The following is a 23800-nucleotide window of genomic DNA, read 5'->3' as shown; positions in this document are numbered from 1 at the left end:
CCAGCAATTCTGCCGGTTAATCAACCAAGTTACTTTTGGCTCTTTACACTCTCTGTTTTTGTTTTTTTTTCTCTCTCTCTCTCTCTCTAATATGTCTACAGCCTGGTGGGGTTAGCCAGGACTCTTAGGAGTAGACTTTAGAGAGTGTATGAGCCAGTATAAAGCATTATAAATAATAAAATTACATGTCTATATCAGATTTCACGTTTAATAATACTCATTTTCAGGTTAAAATGGTTAAAAAAATCAAAATATGTTTTTTTTTTCGATTTTTTAACATGGGTTACAACCCTGTCCAATAAATCACGACAAATTGATTGGACCAGGTTTCATTGGATTTGGAGACAAAAAAGTTTTTTGGTAATTTTTTTTTTTTTTCACTACAAGAATATGTACTAAAAATGAAATATCTCAAATTTTTGACCCGACATTACAGTGGGGCAAGCGTTTCAGAGGTTCCTAATGAATAGCACTGCCGGGTAGTTATTGCCTACTGTACCAAACGGCCCTGCATCAATCTTTTGATGAACTATATGTGAAATTTGTCATAGAATACTAATTTATTTGAGAAATGAACAAAATTCTCAACTACCCTTTATCATTTTTGTCAGGTATGTTTGACTTGACTTGATTGGTGGGTCTTCCTTGCTTGACTTGATTGGTGGGTTACCATTTTGGTTGATACAAAAAAACCTGGCAAAAAAATTCAAATGTATTTTCAATATTTAGTCAAGTTGACTAAATAGGGAAGTTGATAATAGCAGTGGGTGTTAACATTCACACCTTTAGGTAAAAGAAATAACATTCCCGGGTTGATCCCTTCATGGAATTGTCAGCTACTCTAACCACAAGTATTTATGCTGTTTAATACAGATGAGTCATTTACCCAATATCGAATTGACAGTCATTTCTTAAAACCACATAAAGCCCCAAAACTACAACCACTTCAAAGCCACTGTTGATTTTATGCTTCACCCACGTAACTGAATTTAATTAATTGAGTCTTGATCCAAATTTAGTTTTTGAAAAACTTTTCACTTCTCGCTTTTGCTTTGTCGAAATCAGCTTTGGTAAAACTTGAAAAATTTCTTGAAAAGAATTCTTCTTTCCTGAACACTCAATCTTGAACCAACAATGCCTAACTCAAGTGGAAAACAGACACCAGTCATTTGTTCGACCTGCTCGAAAGTCTTTAGTTCACCAAGGAACTTGAGACGACATGAACAAAATATCCATAAGATATTCGCAGCCCCACCGCCACCAACTAAATGTGACGAATGTCGAGAATCCTTCAGCTCGCTGGCAGAAGCTAGGGAACATGTCGAGCTAGCTCACAACGTCTCAACTGATAGTCTTTGTATCTACTGTCATACAATCTTCCTCTCCGTTGAGAAGTTCCGGCAACATATGTCGACAAACCATCAACTACCCATTTGGACTCCCGGAAATGAGGTGGGAACATCATCTGCTCCAACTGAATCTGCGTTTAGGGGAAAGTTAAGACGATACGAGTTGAGCGTTAAGGAGGATGAATTGGATCTGATGAATGTAATCATGCGAAACAAAGAGGAAATTGATGCGTTGATAGACGAAAGAATGCAGGAAGGACCCTGTAAATTTCACCTGCATGTGGACGTGAGTATGATTAAGTTCTCGAGCGATACAAACGAAACTGGTGACGGGGAGTTACGCTACGAGAAGACAATGTTATATCTGAATTCTAAGATGATCAATGTCTTCTTCAATGGAATCGAGAAAGAGACATATTTGGAAATGATTGAGCATATGGTCAATGCCATCAACACGTTCGCTTCTCACGGTAGCGGTTGGATTGTGGAGCGCATTGAAAAGCTGGCTGTAAGTTTTGCAGCATTTTCTCCTATCCGTGCTGGCTCATACATTGACCTTCCCGATTCATTGAAACCGGTGAAACAGAGTTTCACCAACATTAAAACGAGAAACGATCAGAAGTGCTTTCTATACTGCTTTGTGGCCGCGTACCATGATCGATATTCAGAGACCACAACTGCTCTTTATCCTGCTGCCCAAAGCTACCAACATCGAAACAAACTGAAAAATTACAAGCTCTCCCATGAACATGTTGTGAAAATTGAAGGCTGGTACGAGATGCCAATGGGACTATATGATATTGACCGATTTGAACAACTTAACAACTGTCAAGTCAATGTATTCCGGTGAGCATTGATTTTTTTTTTTGACAAAACATTTGTTTAATCATGTATAACACATTACGTTCATCCAGAAACCCGAGCACTCAATTGTTTGTTTTCATTAGGTACAAAGAAGGTGAATTGCTACCTTTGAGAGTGTCCAGCAAATACTCAAGTGATCTATGTGTTGATCTACTACTACTCAGCAACGGACAGACTCATCACTATGTGCTGATCACTGATTTGATGAGGGTTGTGGAATATGTGCGTGGAAAACTACACCGAGACCGAAACCAAATTTGCCGCAAATGCTTCCATACATGTTCATCCATCGATACACTACAAAGGCACCAGGAAATGTGCTACCAAGACGAGGGAGTGGCAATCACTATGCCAAAACCGGGAAAGGACACTCATCGTTTAAAAAAAATTTAACTGCCCGCTGGTATGTACCGAGAGTTATTTACTTTGACCTGGAATCGCTACTACTACCCGTATACGGACCGCAACCCGACCCCGAAAAATCTAGCACCCAAACACTAGAGATTCATCAACCATGCGGTTACGCTCTGGCCGTTGTTGAATTTGGGAAGCGTGAAGTTTTAAAGTTTGAACTGAAGAGAGGAGAAAATGTTATGAAGGAATTGATCGCCTCGCTCGAATCTTTGGCGAAACAAATATACCTCGAAAAACGAAAATATTACACGTTCACTGGCACACCAAGTTGCACGCGTGAAGAAGCGCACACTTGTTGGATATGTGAAACAGAATTTGCTGACAATGACCAAGTTGTACTTGATCACTGTCACTATACCAACAAGTTCTTGGGGTGGGCGCATAACGAATGCAATATCAATCGAAAAACGGCGAACTATATACCCGTAATAGCGCATAACTTGTCAAACTATGATCTGCATTTCATTATAAAAGCGCTCTCAAACAGTAACCCCGAAAACACTTACTCAGTGATCCCTTCCACTGAGGAGAAGTATATATCACTCACTGTGTCGGTCTATATCAAATCATACACCGATAAAAACGGAAAACTCAAAAAAGTGTATGAAAATCTACGTTTCATAGACTCCTATAAATTCATGCTGTCCCCCCTTTCAAAACTTGTCGAATACCTGCCGGAAGAAAAATTTTTCCTACTGGAAAATTACTTTGAAGAACTTGGTTACTCATCAGAACAGACAGCATTGCTAAAACAAAAAGGTTTCTACCCGTATTCATACTTTAGTAGTTTTGAAAAGTTTCGAGAAACCCGACTGCCACCTAGAAAAATGTGGAGCAACACTTTACAGGGAGAGGAAATAAGTGTTTCGAAAAATCAGTACAACCATGCCATTAAAGTTTTCGCCGAAATGAAATGCGCATCACTAGGTGAGTACCATGATGTATACCTAGCAACGGACGTACTACTACTCGCTTCAGTATTCGAAGCCTTTCGTGAAGTTTGTTACGAAACGTACGGATTAGATTGTGCATGCTACTTCACGGCTAGTAACCTCTCGGGCGATGCATTCTTAAAAGTCTGCAATGCAGACCTCAAGTTACTTACTGAAAGGGAGCATTTGAACATGGTTCAAAAAATGATACGGGGAGGGATGTCATCGATATATGCACGCCGTTTTTTTAAAGCCAACAACAAATACCTCGAAGACTACAATCCTGAAGAGCCCTCTAGCTATCTATTGAATATAGACGCTAACAATTTATACGAGGGTATTATGAAACACTGTCCGCTTCCCATCAAAGATTTCTCAATAGTTGAGGAAAGTCTCGAATATATTTTGCAAACCGACGATAAATCTGAGTGGGGATACATTTTGGAAGTGGATCTCAGTATACCTGAAGAACTTCAAGATTACTTTGCAGACTACCCGCTAGCCCCCTCACGTGAAGTTATCGGCACGGATAAACTAAGTAACGAGCAAATACAGATGTTAGGGGAGATGGGGGTCACGTCGCTACCAAAGGTACCAAAACTGGTTCAAACATTAGATCCAAAGGAAGGCTACGTTCTGCACTACCTTACATTAAAACTCTATATAGAACTAGGCTTAAGAGTTACCAAATTGATTAAGGTCTTAAAATTTCGTCAAGGTAGATGGATGGAGCCCTTTGTCGATTTAAACACTCAATTGAGAATGTCAGCGCGCAACAAATTTGAAGAGAACTTTTACAAGCTCATCGTAAATTCAGCATTCGGTAAAACTATGGAATCAAAACTAGGACGCAAAAAACTAGAAATTATCAGAAATGAAAGAGAATTGCTTCGAAAAACAGCTTTGAGCACGATGAAAAGCTTCCAGATAATCGACGAGGAAGTTGCTACTGTCTGTTTTACTGTAACGAGTATTTTGTGGGACAAACCCATGATAATTGGTGCAAGTATTTTGGATTTGTCGAAAAGATTCATGTTTTACTTTCATTATCGGCAAATGAAAGCAAGCATGAACCTTGAACTGCTATACAGTGACACAGATTCGTTTATTTATGCGATAAAAACCGAAGACGTATACGCAGATCTGCAAAAACTGACCGATAGTTTCGATTTTTCCAACTACCCAAGCGATCACTTCTTATTCAGCAATGTGAATAAGAAGGTTGTATTGAAATTTAAGGACGAGGCGGCGGGAAAAATCATTGCAGAATTCATCGCGTTGAAACCAAAGCTCTACTCGTTGAAATATGCAGGTTAGTATTGAAAAAAAAGCACCTCTCCAAGCCCCCTCCATTTCTTTACATTAAGGGTTCCCTTCATTGGGGTTTTGGATCTTGTTGGGACCAAATTAATAACTTTTGTTGATCCCTGTCAATTTAATTAGACATAACTAGCCCTGAAAGGCTCTGATTCTTCATTTAAAAACTTAAAATGAAGAACCATTCATCATTTAAAATGTTTTAAACAAATACTCACCACAAACACACTTTTGTAACTTTTGACGTGAACAAATTTAAAATTTTGACATGGAATGATTTTTTGATAATGACACGATTTGGAATTTTTATGATTTGGAATGAATTAAGATATTTAAATTTTTGGAATTGAAAAAATTGGAATGTTATTAGATATTGAGTCTTCAAAATATTCAAATTTGGGAACCGTTTTCGTTATTAATACTAGAACTGGGCTTACAAAGCTAAAATATGTTTATGGGCTAATCTTTGTTCTTCATTTAAATTCAACTAGCAAAAGGAGTGCAAAAGGAGTAGTACAACACTCCCAGCAGCAACTTACACACCAGAGGTTCAGGGAAACATTACTGAGTGGAAAAACCCTTCGTATATACAACTACTCAACAAAATCGAAAGCCCATACCAACATAACCATAGCGCAGAAACGAATTGCCCTTTCACCCTTCGATAGTAAGCGGTTCTTACTATTCGACGGGATAGCTACATTGCCCTTTGGACACAGGTCTACAGAAGAAACTGTGAGTCAACAGTTGACAAATACCCCGACTTATAGCAGCGAAAACAGCGAAAGCTGGCAATCGCCGGAATTCCGGGTCCCAGATTGGGGCTTTCTTCAAGAAAGCTATACGGAGGAAGAGCTTCAAGAAGAAAGCGCAGCTAGCAGTTCAAGAGACCCTCCGCCTATCAATAATCCATTCATTCTAACAGAAGCGTCTGTTCGTTCTAGTCAGAAAAAAAGGAGAAAACTTGATAAAGTTGATCAATAAAATTTTTCACTTGAAAATGTCGGCTAAATTGCCTTGTTACTTGGAATTACGGCTGTACATTTGTAAATATAAAACATTCAACAAACATTGTTTTAAGTTAAATAGACCGGCGCAAAAGAGACTGGTAATTGCAACTTACCCTTGAAGCAGGAGCGAAGGATTGAAGCAGGAGCGAAGTTTCCCAAAGTAAGCTAATAGTAAGGCTAAAAGAATCAAAATGGTGCAAGTCGAAATTAAGGGAGACTTGGAAATAAGTTTGAAAATAAAATAAGAAAGAGAAACGAACAATAATTACCAAAAATTTTTAAAAGGAAATATGAATGGTACTTTATGTAAACTCAGATTTATATGAACGAAAAGGATTAGCTTTTAGATAAAAATAAGCGAAAAAACCGCAGCCGGATATACCCATACTTATTTAGTGGTGGGAAAGTTTGGAAGGGTTAAATTTAACCACCGCGCGAAAATAAATACCAAAGTATTTTGTCTGTCGGGTGTCCTAAGAGAGGGGTCTTTTTATTTCGGGCAGGGTACTTTGAGGTCTTTAAAAAAGATGGGTCCTTTTGGACCCTACTTTTGATAGGACCCCAAAGACCCCTACCGTCGAAAAGACCCCCCCCCCCTAAGGACACACGGCGGATTACAATACTACTGAACGCTTTGTTTTCAATGAAAACAAGTTCTGTTTCATAAAAATTTTGTTGATTGTTTCCTTATCCGCATTAATAAGACCAAATGTTTGTAAACTTACGAAGAAAAAACAACTTTTTCGATCACCCTTTAAACTGTAAAAATGGCAAATTCATACCTATTGGGTTGCTATTTCACATAACACAGTTAGGTTCTATCAGACAATCCCAATGAATAAAAACATTACTGGCCGAAACGGTATTTCTTGGTAGATCAAGAAACATATATATTTATCATGTTTATTTTTGTGTGGGATTGGGTGTTGAGGACTAGGGAGCAGCACACACGGACAGACAAGCACTATGGCTCCTCCCCTCTAATGTCGAGGAAGTTGATTGACAGGGAGGCAAGGCAAGGGTATGGTGCTGGGGGGATTAAACGACTTCAAGATAAGACAAGGGAGCAAAAATGCCTTTTAGAACCTGGTTTTCAAATTCGAGCGTAGTACCTGTTGAGTTATAACCGATGTGGTTAACTCATAGAATAATTTCGGATAGGGTACACCGTCTGCTCGTCACGCTATCTTATTTTCGGCCGGAAAGATTCGTGCAACTTCTTAGTCTAATACCGATCCTAATCTTACTCTTATACTATCTAGTCTCAGGTTGTTTAACTAGTCTCTGCTAGGCTCAATAGATCTAGGGTATACTGGTTTATTGCGGCTGCTGAAGTTCTCTTGGAGAGGCAACTAATTTCTAAGTTAAATTCAAATCTCTCTGGTGCTGAAATTACAAGTAATCTCAGCACTTACATATAAGTGGGTTGTTAGTTAGATGGATCATGATTGGTTAATATTAAATACTTTACAGTGGTAAAATATCTAATTTGTTCAATCATAAAATGTAGTTTAGATCAGGTTCCACCCATCCGGGTTTTACAGAGTTTTTTAGAATAGTTTTTCTGCAATTCAAAGGATGGATGATGGACGTTAGTATTTGGCGAACATCATATTTCTTCTGGGTTCTCCTGTTAGAGAAGTTCCAGGATCAATCGTTGTGTCTTCTTATGACAACGACTGGGTTTTCTCAACAAACTCAAATCTGATTTCAGAATGGTTTGCTATGACAGGTTTTTCTGTTTCATGTAGAGAACTTCTTTTGTGTTCAACCTCGTCTGGGAATGGCGTGGAGATTGTGCGTGGAGGGGATGCCTAGTTACTCGGATCTGTACGTATACTTGAACATCGAGGTGGTCATTGGTCTAGTTCAATGAAGTCCTTTTCTGCGAAGTCAAGTCGTACTCTAAATCCTTTGATCCAACGGCATATCGGTTGTGGTTGGCCATTCTTTTTCGAGTGTAGTGGGGTCATTTTTGTCTTTGGATGTTCGTCTTTGGTGTTGTATGCTGATCTATATACTGCAAGGTATAATTTACATTTTATAAAATTTTTATTAGTTCGGTGTTTTAATTATGATTTTGGTTAGTTGTTTTCACAAAAGCTTTTTGTTTTAGTTCGGTTATTTTGAAGAGTTACTCAGCCTTGAGTACCTCTTATTAAAAATAGAAGTGTGGTCACAAAGCGTGGATGTAGCGCGGTGGGTTAGGCCGGCTATAGAGCATGCTGAGGACGTCCTCTCTGGTGGGTTAGGCCAGGAGTGGGAGTATGATTTCGTGCGGTTTCTGTGAGAGGTCCTGTTATGTGATAACGTTTTATATTGGGTTTATTGTGGTTTTTCTTATGTTTCGTTGGTTGTGTCCTTTTTTCAAAAATCAAATTGTTTTTGGTATGGGTTTGTCTTTCGACTTTTTTGTGTTTTGTTATTTCTTTCTTAGACTTTATAATAGTCTTCAAAAGAATAAATTATCCAGTTTTAAACTGGGTTAATCCGGTTTGGGTACCGTTGGTTTCCTTTCCTTAGTCATGCTGTTATTCTATGATTTGTGGTGTTTAGTAAGCTGCATTGGTTAGTTTTGTTTAGTATATAATTCCTTTCCAACCGGGTTAAAGGAAAGTTTGAAACGTGTTATCGTGTGTTAGAGTTGTTGAGTGTGAAAGCTTGAAACTGAAATTCATTATTTAAACAATTCTTCGTGGGCGAGCTGTGCGAGTTTGGATAGGATTTTTGTGCGAGTGAATGGAAATATCAAAAGGTTAGTACTGCATTTTCGTCTTATCAATTTACTACATAGAATTTCAATTTTACTGCTAGTTTTTTGGGGAAAAATTAAGTTACAAATTTTCATCATTATTAGAATTACTGCTTTTAGGGAAATAAATTATAAATTAATTTACTACATTGGTATGATTTTTATTGAATTTATCTAGTGCAAAATATTAATAGAGTTTTGAAGAATTTGAAGAAGTTTTCTATTTTTTATTTTTCTTTTGTGTAATTTGCAGATGATCGTGGGATGAAGACTAAAAATCTAAATAAGACATAGATAAAGAATGGTTAGTATTTATTTCAAATTTATTAGTGAAAAATATGTATAAATTATACTTACCTGTTAGTCGCCGGGGAAAAAACCGTGGGGGAAGATGTCGTGTATTATGTCGGAATTTGTTAGTAATTTTGCTAGTATGCGAATGATGTTTTTAGTTTGAAGCAGTGGCCAAAGCAATTGAAGTGCTTTAATAGTTTTTAGTTCTTCAGTGCCAACTGCAAACTCATAAGGTGTGTTTTGGATGAGATTATATATTTTGTGATTGTATTTAGTGTTGTGGATGAATTCTAATATCGGAATTTCTATAGGTTGAATAAATTCATGTGGGATAAGGAAGGGTCTGGATTCTTCTGCGTTGAAGGTCTTCGTGATTGGACAAAAAATATACATTTGGGTTATGGGATCATAATTGCGAAGAATACCGTGAAGGTTAGTATCTTTGATGCAATATGTGAAGTTAAGAAAAAATGGTGAAGTGTATTTAGAGTTAATAAATTGAAAACGGTGGTGTGGTTGTCTTGATGGAGTGTGTAGATCAAAATGGTTTGTTTAGTGCGTAACATAATGTCGTGTGAGCAGTGCAAATTGCGTTCTTGTGGTGCAAGGAAATTGAAGGTTAGTGAAAATAATTGAAATCTTTCTTTAAAACTTTCGTAAGCTTGCATGTCGGTTAGTGCTTCAGAAATGACGTGGTCGAATTTGCGATCAAATATATTGAGTGTAAATACATATGGTGTTTTGATGAAGAATTTTTCTGTGATTTGTGGGTTAGCGAAACGATCATCATCTAAAAATTGGTCTTGGTTAGCTCGGATGATGTTGTGATCGTAATATTCTAGCGTATATTCGTTAGCTCGGGGTGCAGGGTATGTTTTTAATGACTTTTTATATCCTATATAAGTAAATTGTCTATGTGTTAGTGGTGTGGTGAGTCGATATAGCATATTTTGATTTCTTTCTATATCGATGTGAGTATTAGATAAAGGTAGGCAAAGGGGGTTAGTAAAATGATAATATGATGTCCAATGAAGTGTAGGCATTAAAACTTGTTCATCTACAAAACTACGTGTGTCGTTAGTGTCGTTAGGGGTGTTCAAAGTATACTGTGGAAATGAAGGTAAGGTGATTGCTAAAAAATCTTTCGTGTTAGTGTGATTTGGATGATTAATATATTCACGGGCTGTTCCTGGTTTTGTTGGAAATGGATGATTTGGGAATTTTCTTTTGAAAGTGCGATAAGCTCTATTAGTGCTATTTGATGATTCGGTGGATGTGGATGATGGTGCTAATGATGCGGTATCGAAAAAAATCCAATTCGAAAAAAATCCATTGTTCGAGACGGCGATTTGGGTCTATTGCAGACATAAAACATACTGAAATGGGTCGATATAGTCAGAATTATCCAAATTAAGGTCAAGAGAGTCCACGCATGATGTAAACACCTCTCTCCTCGGTTTTTAATTATTGCCATGAGGTAAGAAACAGCAAAAACAGGTTGTGAATCAGTTTTTAATTTTAAAAATTATGAAAGTCGTTCAAGAAAAAACCAAAAACATTTGATTCATTTTAGTTTTCGGGTTACAGGTAATTTTTCTGCTTTTTCGCTATTATTTTTCAGATAAAAGCAAAAAAAAATTGTCTGAAAAAACACATCGAGCATCATTTCATCACATGAATATCATTTTGTATAGATTCATTATTCTGAAAAACAGAACAATAAAGGTTATCTCACAATCTCTGGCTAAGATTTCAATAAAAATTTGGGGCCAAAACGACGCATTCTTTGCATTGTAAGCGGGTTCCGCAACGGGCTAAAATCAGATTTGTCCCAGTGATTGTATATATTACTTTTGACAAACCGGATGTTCCTTTCGGCACACGCTGAATTTTTTTTTCACTTTGAGTGCTGTGTTTGATTATTTGTTGTTAATGTTCGAGTTTTTTGGTTGACCGACCCCTCCTTCAAGTTGTTACTATTGCAGCCTAAGTCGGCCAAGCTGTGATAGATTTAAAGCTAGAGGTTAAATGGGAGCTCTTCTTTGCACAGTATCATGGCCGTGGCAGGGTATCTGTTACACGATCTGACGCTCTCAAGGTGAACGCTTAGTTGTGTCCAGTTGGGCATAAGTGTGTAATTGACTCAAACTACAATTTTCAATACAATGGATAACATGAAAGAAACTGAACAAATTGAAACCCTTTGTTAGAAAATATCCATCTGTCGAACTCGTTTGAAGCGCTTTCTCCTTGGTTGAACACGGTCGAATCATGATTTTTTGTTCAAAAACGATGGAATATATTCTTTTTTGTCAAAACTGTGAACAGGAAGACTTTATGAGTAGTCAAAAGAGCGACTGCTTGAGGAATACTGTCGGCGCTTAATATAGAATCATGGAGCGCACTATACCTTTTAGTTTCATTTATATACTTGATAAGTTCAATGTTGTCCATCGTTTAAAAATCTTTTTACTCAAATTTGTATTGCGGTTTTTTTTCCAGTTTCGACAAAAAAATTAGAAAAATATTACGTTTTAGGACTATTTTTTTTAACGAAAACTGGGGCTATCTTGTATGAACAATTCAGAAAACGATTTGTTTTCAACCGTTTTTTTGCATGCCATTATGAACAAAAGCGCAAACTAAAAAATACACATGCGTCTGTAGATCATAATAGCAAAAAATGAATTTTTTTAATGCGCATACAAATTTTTTCTGCGAACTATGTTTTAGACAAGACTTCTTTTGTCGAACTTGTTTGAAGCGTTTTCTCCTCGGTTGAAAACGGTCAAAACAAATCTTTCTTCGGAAGCGGTGGAATCGATTCCTCTTTGTTGAGATAGGTTGATTTGTTTCCTCGATCAAACATGGTGAAATTGTTTTCCTGGACAGAACACAATCGTAATGATTTTGCCTAGTCGGACATATTCAAAATATGTTTCCTCGATAGAACACCGCCGAAATGTTTTTCTCCGACGAAGATAGCCGATAAACTGATGATTTGAGTCGACACAATGAAAGCATATCGAGCCTGGGTCAGGACGGTCGAAACTTTCTAACTTTTGTTCGAGTAGCTCGAAAAATAAATCGACAACTGCGACTGAGCCTCATATACAACTCACGATAAAATTGATTGGTAGAGCTAGAGCTAGGAGGAGAGGAGGACAGTAGAACAGCCTACAGGAAGACTTCTGAATAGTGAAAAGAGCGAGTTCTTGATATAGAATCATGCAGTGAACTTTATCTTTGAGTTTTATAGACACATGGGCTCTTTTTCCTTCCCCCCCCCCCCCCCCACCTGCAAATGTTTATATTTGAAGTTTGTGTCCACTTTGTCCGATTGTCATGAAAATTGACATGCAGACTACTTAGGCCATGACAAACATATTTGATCTTCATAATTAACCTTGTAAAACCACTCGTTAGACCAAAAAATTCATGTTTTAGTGAGGTGGGGGGGGGGGGGGGGAAGGAAAAAGAGCCGACACATGATGTGTTTCAATTTCGTCAAATACTTGAGAATAGTTTCAAACATACAGCGGTTCTTTCCAATTTTGACACACATAATACAGAAAAGTTACATATTTTAGTGGGAAGTGAGACTTTCATTTTTTCATTACAAAGGCTGGGGGGGATATTACAGGGAGGAGTCAGAACATAAATTGTTTTCCAGCCGTTTTTACATGCAATTTTGAATTAAAGCGCAAAACATAAAATGCACGTGCGTCTGTTGATCATATCTGCAAGAAAAAACGAAAATTTTCATGCATGTACAAATTTATCAGTCTTTTAATATCAGCTTACAATCAAAATACACTAAAGTATATGTTTTAAATTTCTACCACTGCATTTGTTGATTAATTTGAAAAGATTTTAGATTAAGATCATCATTGAAGATTCATTTTCGATTGATTAAAATGACCAAGATAGTGATCGCGGGCAAATCCGACTGTCCCTATTTCGCCAAAGCAGAGTTACTTGCAGATGATCTCCAAATTAATTTACCACACTTTTCAGCCCACAAAGTTAGCGTCCATCCAGAAAGTTGGCAGGTAATTAACCATTCTTTTCCTAGTGTTCTTGGAATAAAATTATTGCAACATTGTCACAAGAACTCTTACAGGGAGTATCTATAGGATGTTCTCGAGATGTTGATGGTTTTTCAAATAAAATCTGACAACTTTGTTAAACTTTTGCTGTTATAGACTATAAAGTCTTATTTTGTCAAAATAATGACAAGCTGGCAACGTTTTGCCCAAATCATGACGATTTTTGTCCTATGTTGCTAATCACTAAAAATGTCTTATTTTGGCTCTTTTTCAGTCATCCCCTTTTCAAAATACCGAGTTTTATGTTTGTTTTACGTGTTATTACGGCTAAATGCTTGATGAAACGCTGTAAAGTATGCAGAACAAATTTGTTCACAATTGTCGATTTGTTCACCACGCCAAAATTCATTGCAATATGACAATGTTAAATAAGCTCTTCAAAATTGAATTTGAAAGGGGGGAGCTGGAAAAGAGCCCTTATTTTTTGTCAAAAATTTTTTCGACCGTGGTCGGAAACATATGTTGATATTACTCCACTTTTTACAAAATATCAGCTGGGTCGTGAAAAAGTTGAAACCTTGCTTTGATGGTTATCAAGAATGAAACAAGGTGTTGTACAGAAGTTAAATTGCGCTGTAAGCAAAAGCAAAATACTTTATTAGGAATGATTATTAGATGGCTTTCAACGTCTTATTTTAGATAGTTTACAGGTTAAAATCATCAAATTAATTCAAGGAACTTTTTGAGTTTAGGTCCGGGGTGGCCTTCTCATATAGTAGTTTCGGATAGGGTACACTGTCTGTTTGTCACGATATCTAATTTAGGCCGGATTAGGTTCGTGTAACTCCTTATGCTTATACCAATCCTGTTCTTACTCTTATATTTCTCAGTCTCACTAGATCTAGGGATATACTGGTTTTCTGCGAAGTTAGAGGAGAGAAGAAAGCAACTGATTTCAATCTTTATTAAAAATTCTCTGAACCACTAGCTTTTCAATTTTACAAAGATACGGTACGACTTAGTCATGGATCAAGATTTGTTAGTAATAAAAACTTAACAGGGAAATAAAATATTTTAAAAATCAACTAGTTTTAAACTGGTTCCAATTTTATCAACTTATTAAAAAGGGTTTATGGGTTTTTTTGAGAAAATGTAGACAAAAATAACGGCTCATTTTCCTTCCCCCCCCCCACCTGCAATTTTTACAAGTAAAATTACTGTTCCCACGAACCGATTAACAAGAAAATTGGCATGCGGACTAACCGGGCCACGACAAGCATATTTGGTCTTCATAATTAACCTTGTAAAACCACTCATTACATCATAAAATTGATGCTCATACGAGGTGGGGGGGAAAAGGAAAAAGAGCCAAAATAACATTTTTGAAGTTCACTGGTCTCTTAAATAGGAAAGGTCTTGGCACCAAACGTACTTTTAGGAAAATTGAGAGGTTTTTATCAAAAAAGGGATGACGAAAGCAAATGGAGAAATTTAACAGTGCAGAAATTATTTCAACCGATGTTTTGCGACGTAACAGGAGTACGGGCTTATCAGGTTGATTGGGATCTTTATACGGCCGTTCATCTTGCAAATTCACTCTTATTGTGTTGTTATTTCACATAACAAAATAGTCGCTATCAGACAATTCTAATGAACAAAAAATTGGTTGGCGGAAATTCTAGGTGATCAAAAGATTGAAAAATATTTATCAGGTTTGTTTTTGTGCAGGATTGGGTGTTGAGGACTAAGGAGCAGCACGGGTGGACAGACAAGCACGATGGCTCCTCCCCTCTTGTGTGGAGGGAGTTGATTGACAGAGGAGGCAAGGGAATGCTGCTGGGAGGATCAAACGACTTCGAGGTAAGACAAGGGAGGGAAAATGTCCTTTAAAATTGGGTTTCAATTTCGAGCGTAGTACCTGTGTTTGAGAGAAATCCATTGTGGAGATGGTGGTTTGGTTCTTGTACAGACACGAAGCATATCTAAACTCAGTCAATATAGTCAAAATATTCCAAATTATTGTCCAAACAGAGTCCAACTAGAGTCCTAACATAATGTAAGCACCTCTAAACGGATTTTGTCTATTGCGATGAGATAAAAAAGAGCAAAAAAATTTTGAGCGTTATTACCAAAAAAGATACTCTCTAAATCTTTACAGAAATTGTTTGGAGAAAAACCTCTGCTTTTTGGGAATCTGGTTCTTTTGCGGTTCACCTTTGATTTTTGCTTAAAACTATTTCTCGATTTTTAAAACTGTGCTAAAAATCCTCCAGAAACACGTCAATACGAAGTGAAAACTTATCAAAGATGCATTTTATCGTGTGATCTAGTTACATGGCGTTAAACGTTTTTAGTAATTTACCCTACCTTTTTTACCCATTCAATTCTACACCAAAGTTTTTTTTACCTATTTCTTTTGTAACGATTGACTCAAAACTACTAGTTTTAGAGCGAAAATTTGAGTGTCTCGACATCCCTGAACGACTATGCATTCAAAAATTCATTTGAACAAAATTGTTCCTCCGAAAGTTTGAAGCTACTCAAAGGTACTACTTTTCCTAAATAAGATAAGCACTGAGTTGCGTTTACCCGTTTCCAAAAGAAACAAAACTGCTCCTATCAGGATAAAATCATGAGTTTTCCGACTGCCTTGTAACGTCTCCGAATTAGTTTTTAGTTTAAAAAGAATCAAAATCTCTCATATACGAAGCAAAAAAATGATTTTTTTTAAAAAAATTTTCTGCTTACAGGATATGTTATGAACAAAGGGATGCAAGTTGCATCTATTGCAGTACCAAGTAGCCCAATAGCTTGCCTCAGTTCATTACAAAAGATTTTATAAATCTTGAAATGAGATTATCTGCAGCTCTCAGATAATATTTTGTTAAAAAAAAGTTTTGACAAAAAATGTAGTTAGAGAAAAAATTAATTAGTTTCAAAAAATCACTCCGAGCATCAATTCATCTCATGAATATCAAAGTAATTAGATTTATGGATTTGAATAACAAAACGATAAATCTATTCTTGCGATCTCTGGCTAATATTTCGATAAAAAAAACTGAAAGCTCCTCAAAACAAAAAAAATAGCAGAAAAGCTCAAAAAAGTTAACGCTAATGTCACAATCATAAGTTTAGAGCGTTTGCTGACTTAAAAAATTTTCTAGTTTGTTGGCTATCACAATTTCTAGGTTTATTTTTGTGCTGTTTTTGTGCCGCTATGAGCATTTTTTATTCCATTCAGTTAGGCTTGATCGAAGTGCTCGCACTCAGTAAAAAGAGAAAATAATCGATTATATTACAATTATAATTGTACTTTTATTGAAATTAATTAATTATATGCTCCAAATTTAGATGTTTAATCGAGTCATAATCCATTATAATGATAACATTTTTCGTAACATTATAATAAATCATAATCAATTATAATTGATTATAATTTTCTGAAAATCTCCTTAATTCTTTTAAAACCTCTTATAATAATTTATAATATATTATAATAGAATATAATCCTTTTTTTCTGTTAAAAATCTTCATAAGTAAGATGTCATTTCACTCCTTGGTTCTTTTAAACAAAAAATTTTACCACGAAACAAAAGCTTCATAGATATCCCTTCATACTAATTGAACGAATCCCGCGGTAGGTGAAATACAACTCTTCTAAATAAATCATGAAACTTAAGCAGTGTGCTGATTTTTTGGTGGTCAAAACAACTTAAAATGTGCATCAAGAAACAAATATAATCGAGAACGCCTAAGAAAAGCATAAAATATAAGCATTTCAGGTGGAAGGTCGAAGACAAAATAGGCAAACAAAAGGAATTATAAACAATTAAACTCGATTAACATGCAAAAGAAATAAATGAGAAATTTGGAATAAAATAGTCGATTATAATCGATTAAAAGGTATTATAATTGATCATTTTTGATTTCAAGAGATTATAATTGACTATTAATTGATTAAAATCAATTTTTCTCATTTTTTGTAAGACTGGTACAAAAATCTTTTTGTAATTGATTATAAACGCTTGAAGCTGGATGCGAGTATACAACTTTCGGCCTTTTCCAATATACCCCCACCAACTGAATTACAAAAAACGTTATGACTCATCAAAATGAGATTTTGTAATTCAAAAAGGGGTATAGTTTTCTGAACGAGCCAAAAGATTAAATATTGACTAATAGTTGTCTGTAGTAGTGATTAGCATTTCTGCTGCAGGAGTATGTGTATCAAACTTACGGTCTGCGACTGGACCTCGGCACTAGCGACGTCGTCAAAACAGCCGAGGAGAATCTGCAGTACAAACAGACAGAGCTGAAAGAAGAGGCGGAGAGAAGAGCCCAAATCAAACCCCTCATCTGCACAATAACAGAGGGCACATCCCCCATTGCTACTTGTTTATACCCCCACCTGATTAATGGATCCACTTTTGGAAAAGAGCAGGATGTGGCTCTTCGGGTTATGGACTCTGAAGAAAAGAAGTCTATGGGCGATGGAGTAATTATGGAACTGGAGGATATAGGTGATTTATTTTTTATTCGAAGCATTTCCATTTTCTTCATACTCACTCAGAAATCTATGATTACTACTATAGAGTGTATAAATCAAGATTCAAAAATGCTCATAAAAGCTTTTGAAAAGTTAAATGATTTGTCCTAAAAGTTTTTCACTTCTATCCAGGTTTGTCACAACACACGCTAAAACAAAATGATATGATCTGAAACCTTTGTTCTTGGTTTCCTTGATTATTCAAAAATTTCTCAGATTCCACAATTCCACAAAAAAGCAAAAGCTACTCAGTCGAGAGAGAAAAACACTACAACGCTTGTTTTAGCTTCTGGTTTGTGTCGGGAAAGTAAGTTTGTCTCCAGTCGTTCGGAGGCATTTGCAGATGCAGACATAGTCGTGTTGCTCGACAGCATTTTTGCAGATGAGTCAATTGAAGATGAAACAGAACGAAAGCACAACCATCTTTGTGAGTACGATTACATTTTACAATTTCTCTTTGATAAAAACAGGTATTGTGAAAATGTATGGGATCGAGTTTTTTATTTTTTTTATTTTTTTCAAAAAATACTTTCTCAAAAAATACTATACCGTAGTTTTTACCGTAGTTTATACCGTAGAATAAGTAGTTTTTAAAAAAGTGGTATCAATGGAAGTCCGCCCTTTACCTATTTTATGTGCAAGCATAATTCCTTAGTCTCTTTTAACCTTACCCCAATTTCTACAAAAATGTGTGGGGGAGTTTTGACCCATATATTTTTGGAATTTTTACATTTTCTCGAAAACTACCTACCGAAATCTGACATTATGAATTCAATTGATAGACCGGTATGTAGGAAGTCCCTCCCGAATATGAGAATTTGACTTCAATAGATAGAACCAAATTTGGAAAGTTAGTTGAATAACAAAAAACGTAAGGCCCTATCAAAATGGGAGTCAAATTTTAGATTTTTTTAACCATTTTTTGAAATTTTTTGACTCTACTCAAAAACCGAGACTACCTTCCCAAATCTTGAGTTTTTGCGTTCATACGAATAGACAGGTGATTTAAATTTCTTCTGAATAATGGGCGACACCTAAAAAATTTAACACCAAAAGTTATTCTCGGAATTGTTAATTTCTTGGTTTTTTGACTGTTTTAACTTGTCTCGAAAACAACCATTCCAATTCTTAGATTTTGAGTTCAATCCAAAGAAAGGGTTGTGCAAAGCTTCCCTGTGTAAGCGCTTAGGTTCAAACTTTCTTACAAAAAAGCTATGGCCTTCAGAAAATTCAATGTTTTGATTTCTTGTCCGTTTTTTGAAATTTTTTGACTCTTCTACAAACCAACTCAATCTGATATCAAGGTGTTTATAGGTTGTGGGAAACCTCCACGTTTAAGATGCTACGCCCTAAAACTTATTCAACACAAACTAAATCTCTGGGAAAACTCTAAAATCAGGGGCGGCTTTAGGGGTGGGGGGGGGGGGGGGGGGGAGGCGGATGCCCACTCTTTCAGGGATTCGACCCCCTGCCGACCCAAAGGGTCCCCCTTTTTACTATTTTCAATATTCATTTTTGGTGATGGACCCCAAAATTTTTCTAAAGACGCCTTTGGCGCCAATATATACTAACTTTGAGAAGGGAGCGCGCGCCCAAAAAAACGCGACTTTTTGGTCAAATTTTTCCAAAAAGTGCCTATCAACGCCTTTTTTGGCCTGTTTTCTTTTAAACTTTTGCCTGCGGCGCAGATAATTTGGCCGAAACAGTGTCTTTTTAATGCTCGAAAAATCAATTTGGTCAACCTAAAATAAAACGTGACAAAATTTTTAAAAGTTTTTTGAAAATCCGCCCCCCCCCAACCCCCCCCCCCCCCCAATCGAGAGAATCCTAGATCCGCCCCTGACTGAAATCACAAAATTTCACTCATATTTCAATAGAGCAAAATAGGGTTTTGGGTGAAGCCCAAATTTTAAATTTTTGAGATTACCCATTTCATCCCGCATGAGTACATTAAAATCAAAATTGATCAAACAGTTTTAGCTGGGCCTTTAGTGTTACAAGTTTCCCTGGGTCCACGGGGGAAGTTTATTCTGAGTCAAACGCCACGAAAACACTTTCAGCCAGAACCAATCGGCTCAGGGCTTAATCATGGCTTCAATAAAATTATATGTAATATTTGACCTAGTTTGTATTTGTGAAGGTCATTTTTGAACGTTATGCTTGGTTATAGAGAGTTGCAAAAAATTGGGACAATCGATACAGTTTGAAGAGAGTTTTCCTAACAGAATTTTTGTGCAACAGTTTTGAGTTTTCAAAAGAGTTTTCAACAGTTTTGAGTTTTCAATCTTGTTACAATTAGCCCACTACCATTTCAACTGTTGGCAAGGGAAAACAATAATATTATCAAGGGAAAACAATAATAATATAGCACAGTAATTCCGGACGAAAGTAATCTCTAAATAAAACAGTAAAAAATAAGCAAAACAAAAACTTTGCAAAATTATGGAAAAAGAGAGGTTCAAATTGGTAGTAAATTACTCGAATGAGTTTTTATAGCTAGTAATCAAGCTAGAAAACGGTACAATTAGATGAATGCAGCACAATTATGAAAAGTTTGACCAGCATTTTTTCATGAATGATTTCGATTCAATCAAGATTGTACGCGTTGAAGATTCAATGTAGACTAAACTAGTTCGGTAACTGCATTTCGAAAAATACTGTAGTTGTATCCATTTTGTGAAATTCTGAAATTGTCTGATAAGTATGTTTTTGAACAAAAAATTACCTGAATGCATGAAAACTTCGAAGCTCCACACACCCACAAAAAAATCATGTTGACTCTTTTGTGTGAATCCACAATTATTTTAGTATGTTTTATTATATTTTGATAAAGCTAATGTGTCGGAAATTTGGCCGCGATTTTTAAACTACTGAATGTTTTAAAGTAGAATTTTTCCTGAGAAAAATAAAAAATTTAAAAAATTGTGTATTTTCCTATATTTATCTGTAAACTTCTACACTTTGCTTTAAATCTCCAAATGCAATTTCTGTTAAAGATTTTGCCACTTAACTGAGGGGTATCCTTATACCTTATGCTAGTCATACCAATCGATTAATGGAAGTTATTCTCATCGTAGAATTCCTTGTATAAGACAAATGCTAGTATCTCTACCTTCTTGATGATTTTTTTCTTCATTGAAACTTTATAGAATTGTATTATAAAAATTTATTCCATGATTTTCCGGGTTGTTAAAGTCAAAACAACTGTTCATACAATTTTCATTTATGGAATAAATTTTTATAAAACATTTATAAAAATTTATTCCATAAGTAAAAATGGTATGAATAGTTGTTTTGACTTTGGCAACCCGGGTTTCATTCATTTGTGTAAACTAGTCTGAAAAATGGAAGATTTCAAACCAACGTTTTTCGACACTGACTTCTGTTTACGGAATTGGAATTGGAACTAATAGTGTTTTAAAATGATACCATAACTGATAAGCTCCTAGATTTCCCAAAGACTTTAGAGCGTACAGAAAAAAGTTGTCGGCACCATTGGCGGATCTAGGGAGGGGGCGGACGTTCCCACCTCAGGGATTCGACCCCATGCCGACCCAAAGGGTCCCCCTTTGTATTATTTTGATATATTGAGATTTCCTTTTTTGGCTGACTGACCCTAAAGTTTTTCTAAAGGCGTCTTTGGCGCCAAAATATTTTAATTTTGAGGAGGGAGCGTTAGCCGAAAAAACGCTTTTTGTCAAAATTTTCCAAAAATTGCCTAAAAACGCCTTTTTGGCATTTTTTCAAAGATTTGCCTGCGGCGCACAAAATTTTGTCAAAATGGGGTCTTCAAAGTGATTTGGGAGAGCTCCGAAGACCAAACTCAAACAGAAAATGCAACCTGTCATTAAATTTAAAAAAAAAATGCAAATTTTTTCTCAACCTTCTGTTTTGCTGGGCATAGCAGCAGTTCGGTGAAACATTTGATTATTAAACCAAATCAAAAAAGGAGTGACCATTTGGCACATCGGACATTACCGTTGCTTTTTTGCTGCGTTGATCTTTGTTGGGAGATGTCGCAATAGGGTGCAACCTTGATATGTGATATGTTTAAAAAATGCTTTAGCCCACGTCAAATCCCACTTCGAGACTTTGGGACAAGAGATTAAACAACATGCAAAAAGGACTTGCAAGGTGTTGGTGTGTGGACAGGGGGTGCCCCTCAATTACGCCACTTCTGTCCTGATTGACAACTGTTGCCCCTCCCTCCTCTCCCAGAACATAGTGGGCATGGCTAACTTCAAGGAGAAGACTGCTAAGGCACTTCTAGGTAAGCAAAGAACAAATAAAAGATTATCACATCTGACATAGAAAATCAATTTCAGATCATCTAATCCACACTAAATTATAACATATCAGAATGTTCTGGTTGAAAAAACTATTCCTGTATCAAAAAATGTTCAGCAGTAATCTAGTAGCCTTTATAATGGGGAAATTTTTGTGGAAGTTGCTTCAGTTTTCTTGGAAGCTTCAAAATTAGCCATTTTTGATTGTTGCAGCTCTGCTGCGCTCTGCAATGACTCTAGCTATCAATTTTGGTCTGAACGGAAGCCTCTTGTGCTTCTGGAAAAAGTCATTTTGAGCTTTTTTGAACTTTTTATGCGTAAAATGCGTTTTTTTGACGTATATGCTCGACCCTCAAATCTGGATTTTATGGAGAAAATTGTGAGCTGTTCTGGGTTTAGGTGGAAAGATGGGCGTGAACGGATCTACAGTTCACGATGTGTTCCTGTGGGGAAACTTGAGTGGGAGTTACAAAGTGGACACCAAGTGGTCGAGGGTGTCCAGACTGAGACAGACCTCCATCACTGGACCCTCCTGGTTCTGCAGACCCACCTCCGAGCTCATCTACGATCACAAGTAGTCAACATTACTCTTCCGAAGATGTTTTTTCTCTTTTTAAATTGAGAAAGTGTTGGTGTAATTTTTCAATAGTTTTTTCTGAACATGGGAGAGCATGGGAAGATCTCAGATAATTATCAAAGCTTTAATTCCTAATTGATAACAGTTTCTTTACTTGAAAAATTAGCTCTTTTTTGAATACAATATAAAATTACCAAAAGAATGTTTTTCTTTATCAGTAACTAGTATTTGAATAAAAACCAAATACTTCTGGCATCTTTCTCTTTTTTAAGTTTTCTCTTTTTGTTTCTTTTTTTCAAAATCGATATATAAGAACTTGAATAAAAGCTGTGCCTATAAAGAGGAGGAGCTTTATAGGCACAGAGTTCGTTCAAATTCTTATATATCGCTTTTGAAAATATATGTACAAGAGCGTGCGTTGCAATTTGCAGATGGCTGGAGGGTGAGTTTCTGTCTAAAATGGAGACTAGAAATGAGGAGTTGAAGAGTGTGCTGAAACACATGCCCTGGATGAAGATGGCCGCTGCCGTGCAGGAGACTCTGGCTGCTTGGTTCCTAGGATCCGAGCCTACCTTCAGACACAATCTGGCCACATACCTCAAAGAACCACTCTACGGGTAAAATTTATATGCACTCTGTCAACATTTCCTGATTGAGAATACCCTAAAAGCAAGAATGCCATTAGAAATGTTCACTTTTTCATGCATCATAATTTTATAATCCTTGTCTGAACTCGAAAAATGACAATCTCTTAACTCTTCAAAATCTCAAACGTTTTTGAATCAATCAGCAAAAACTTGACCAAATTTTTTGCAGCGAGATAGTTGAACCTCCAAAGTGATAATCAGGAAAAAATCGGCGTGATTAAAAGATTCAGGCAAACTAAAGAAGTGACCCTAAGATTTAAAAATCAAGAAAAAAATTATGACTTTTTTCGTTTGCAGGTTTGAAGAAGGTTCAGTTGTCTGTCTCCCTGTCAAGTTCTTCCCCGGTTCCTTTGAGATCGTGCAGGACCTCGACGTCACTGAGTCAGCCAAAGCCTCCAAGAACCTGGCAGCATCTCCAAGTGAGGACAGCGAGGAGGCGGATGAGTCAGACGGGCGAATAGAGTGGCTGGAGTTTGTGTCGAAAGTGTCAGAGGAGTTGCGGGAGGAGAAAGAGTTGGCGGTTGGGATGCCAGTGGTAGAGAAGGTCGAGAAGGAGAAGACGGAGTTGGACCAGACTGAGGTGGATGGGGAAGCTCTGGATGAGACTGTGGCTGATGATACTGTCGTTATAGGTAAACCAGATTTTCGATTCGTTAGTTTCAGTTGTTTCGCTTTCAAAATGTTTAATTTGTTCAGAAAAACAATCAAAAAATTAAGGAGGTCAGATTGAGAAAAGTGTGTTCAAATTACTAAGAAAGATAAC

The 23800-nt window shown here is 36.5% G+C and overlaps 2 protein-coding genes across 2 annotated transcripts in view; both read left to right on the top strand.

Annotated features, from left to right (window-relative positions):
- Nucleotides 1-12652: 12652 nt before the first annotated feature.
- On the top strand, nucleotides 12653-23669 carry LOC134854497 (putative malate dehydrogenase 1B; the record flags this gene model as incomplete). The annotated part of the gene is given in 8 exon segments (XM_063870771.1): nucleotides 12653-12984; nucleotides 14710-14841; nucleotides 17198-17501; nucleotides 17814-17954; nucleotides 21594-21797; nucleotides 22213-22387; nucleotides 22822-23007; nucleotides 23335-23669. Coding segments are annotated over 8 exon segments (1612 nt in total), but the record flags the coding sequence as incomplete, so codon positions are not given.
- LOC134854496 (ABC transporter B family member 1-like) overlaps nucleotides 14095-23800 on the top strand; it is a 53387-nt gene continuing 43681 nt past the window's right edge. Inside the window, exon 1 of the mRNA XM_063870769.1 lies at nucleotides 14095-14105. The gene's annotated coding sequence lies outside the window, so the exon portion shown is untranslated. The remainder of the gene's footprint in view (nucleotides 14106-23800) is intronic.

The sequence above is a fragment of the Symsagittifera roscoffensis genome, chromosome 9 (assembly GCF_963678635.1).
Source record: "Symsagittifera roscoffensis chromosome 9, txSymRosc1.1, whole genome shotgun sequence".
NCBI lineage: Eukaryota > Metazoa > Xenacoelomorpha > Acoela > Convolutidae > Symsagittifera > Symsagittifera roscoffensis.
This window is presented reverse-complemented; position numbering and strand designations above follow the sequence as displayed.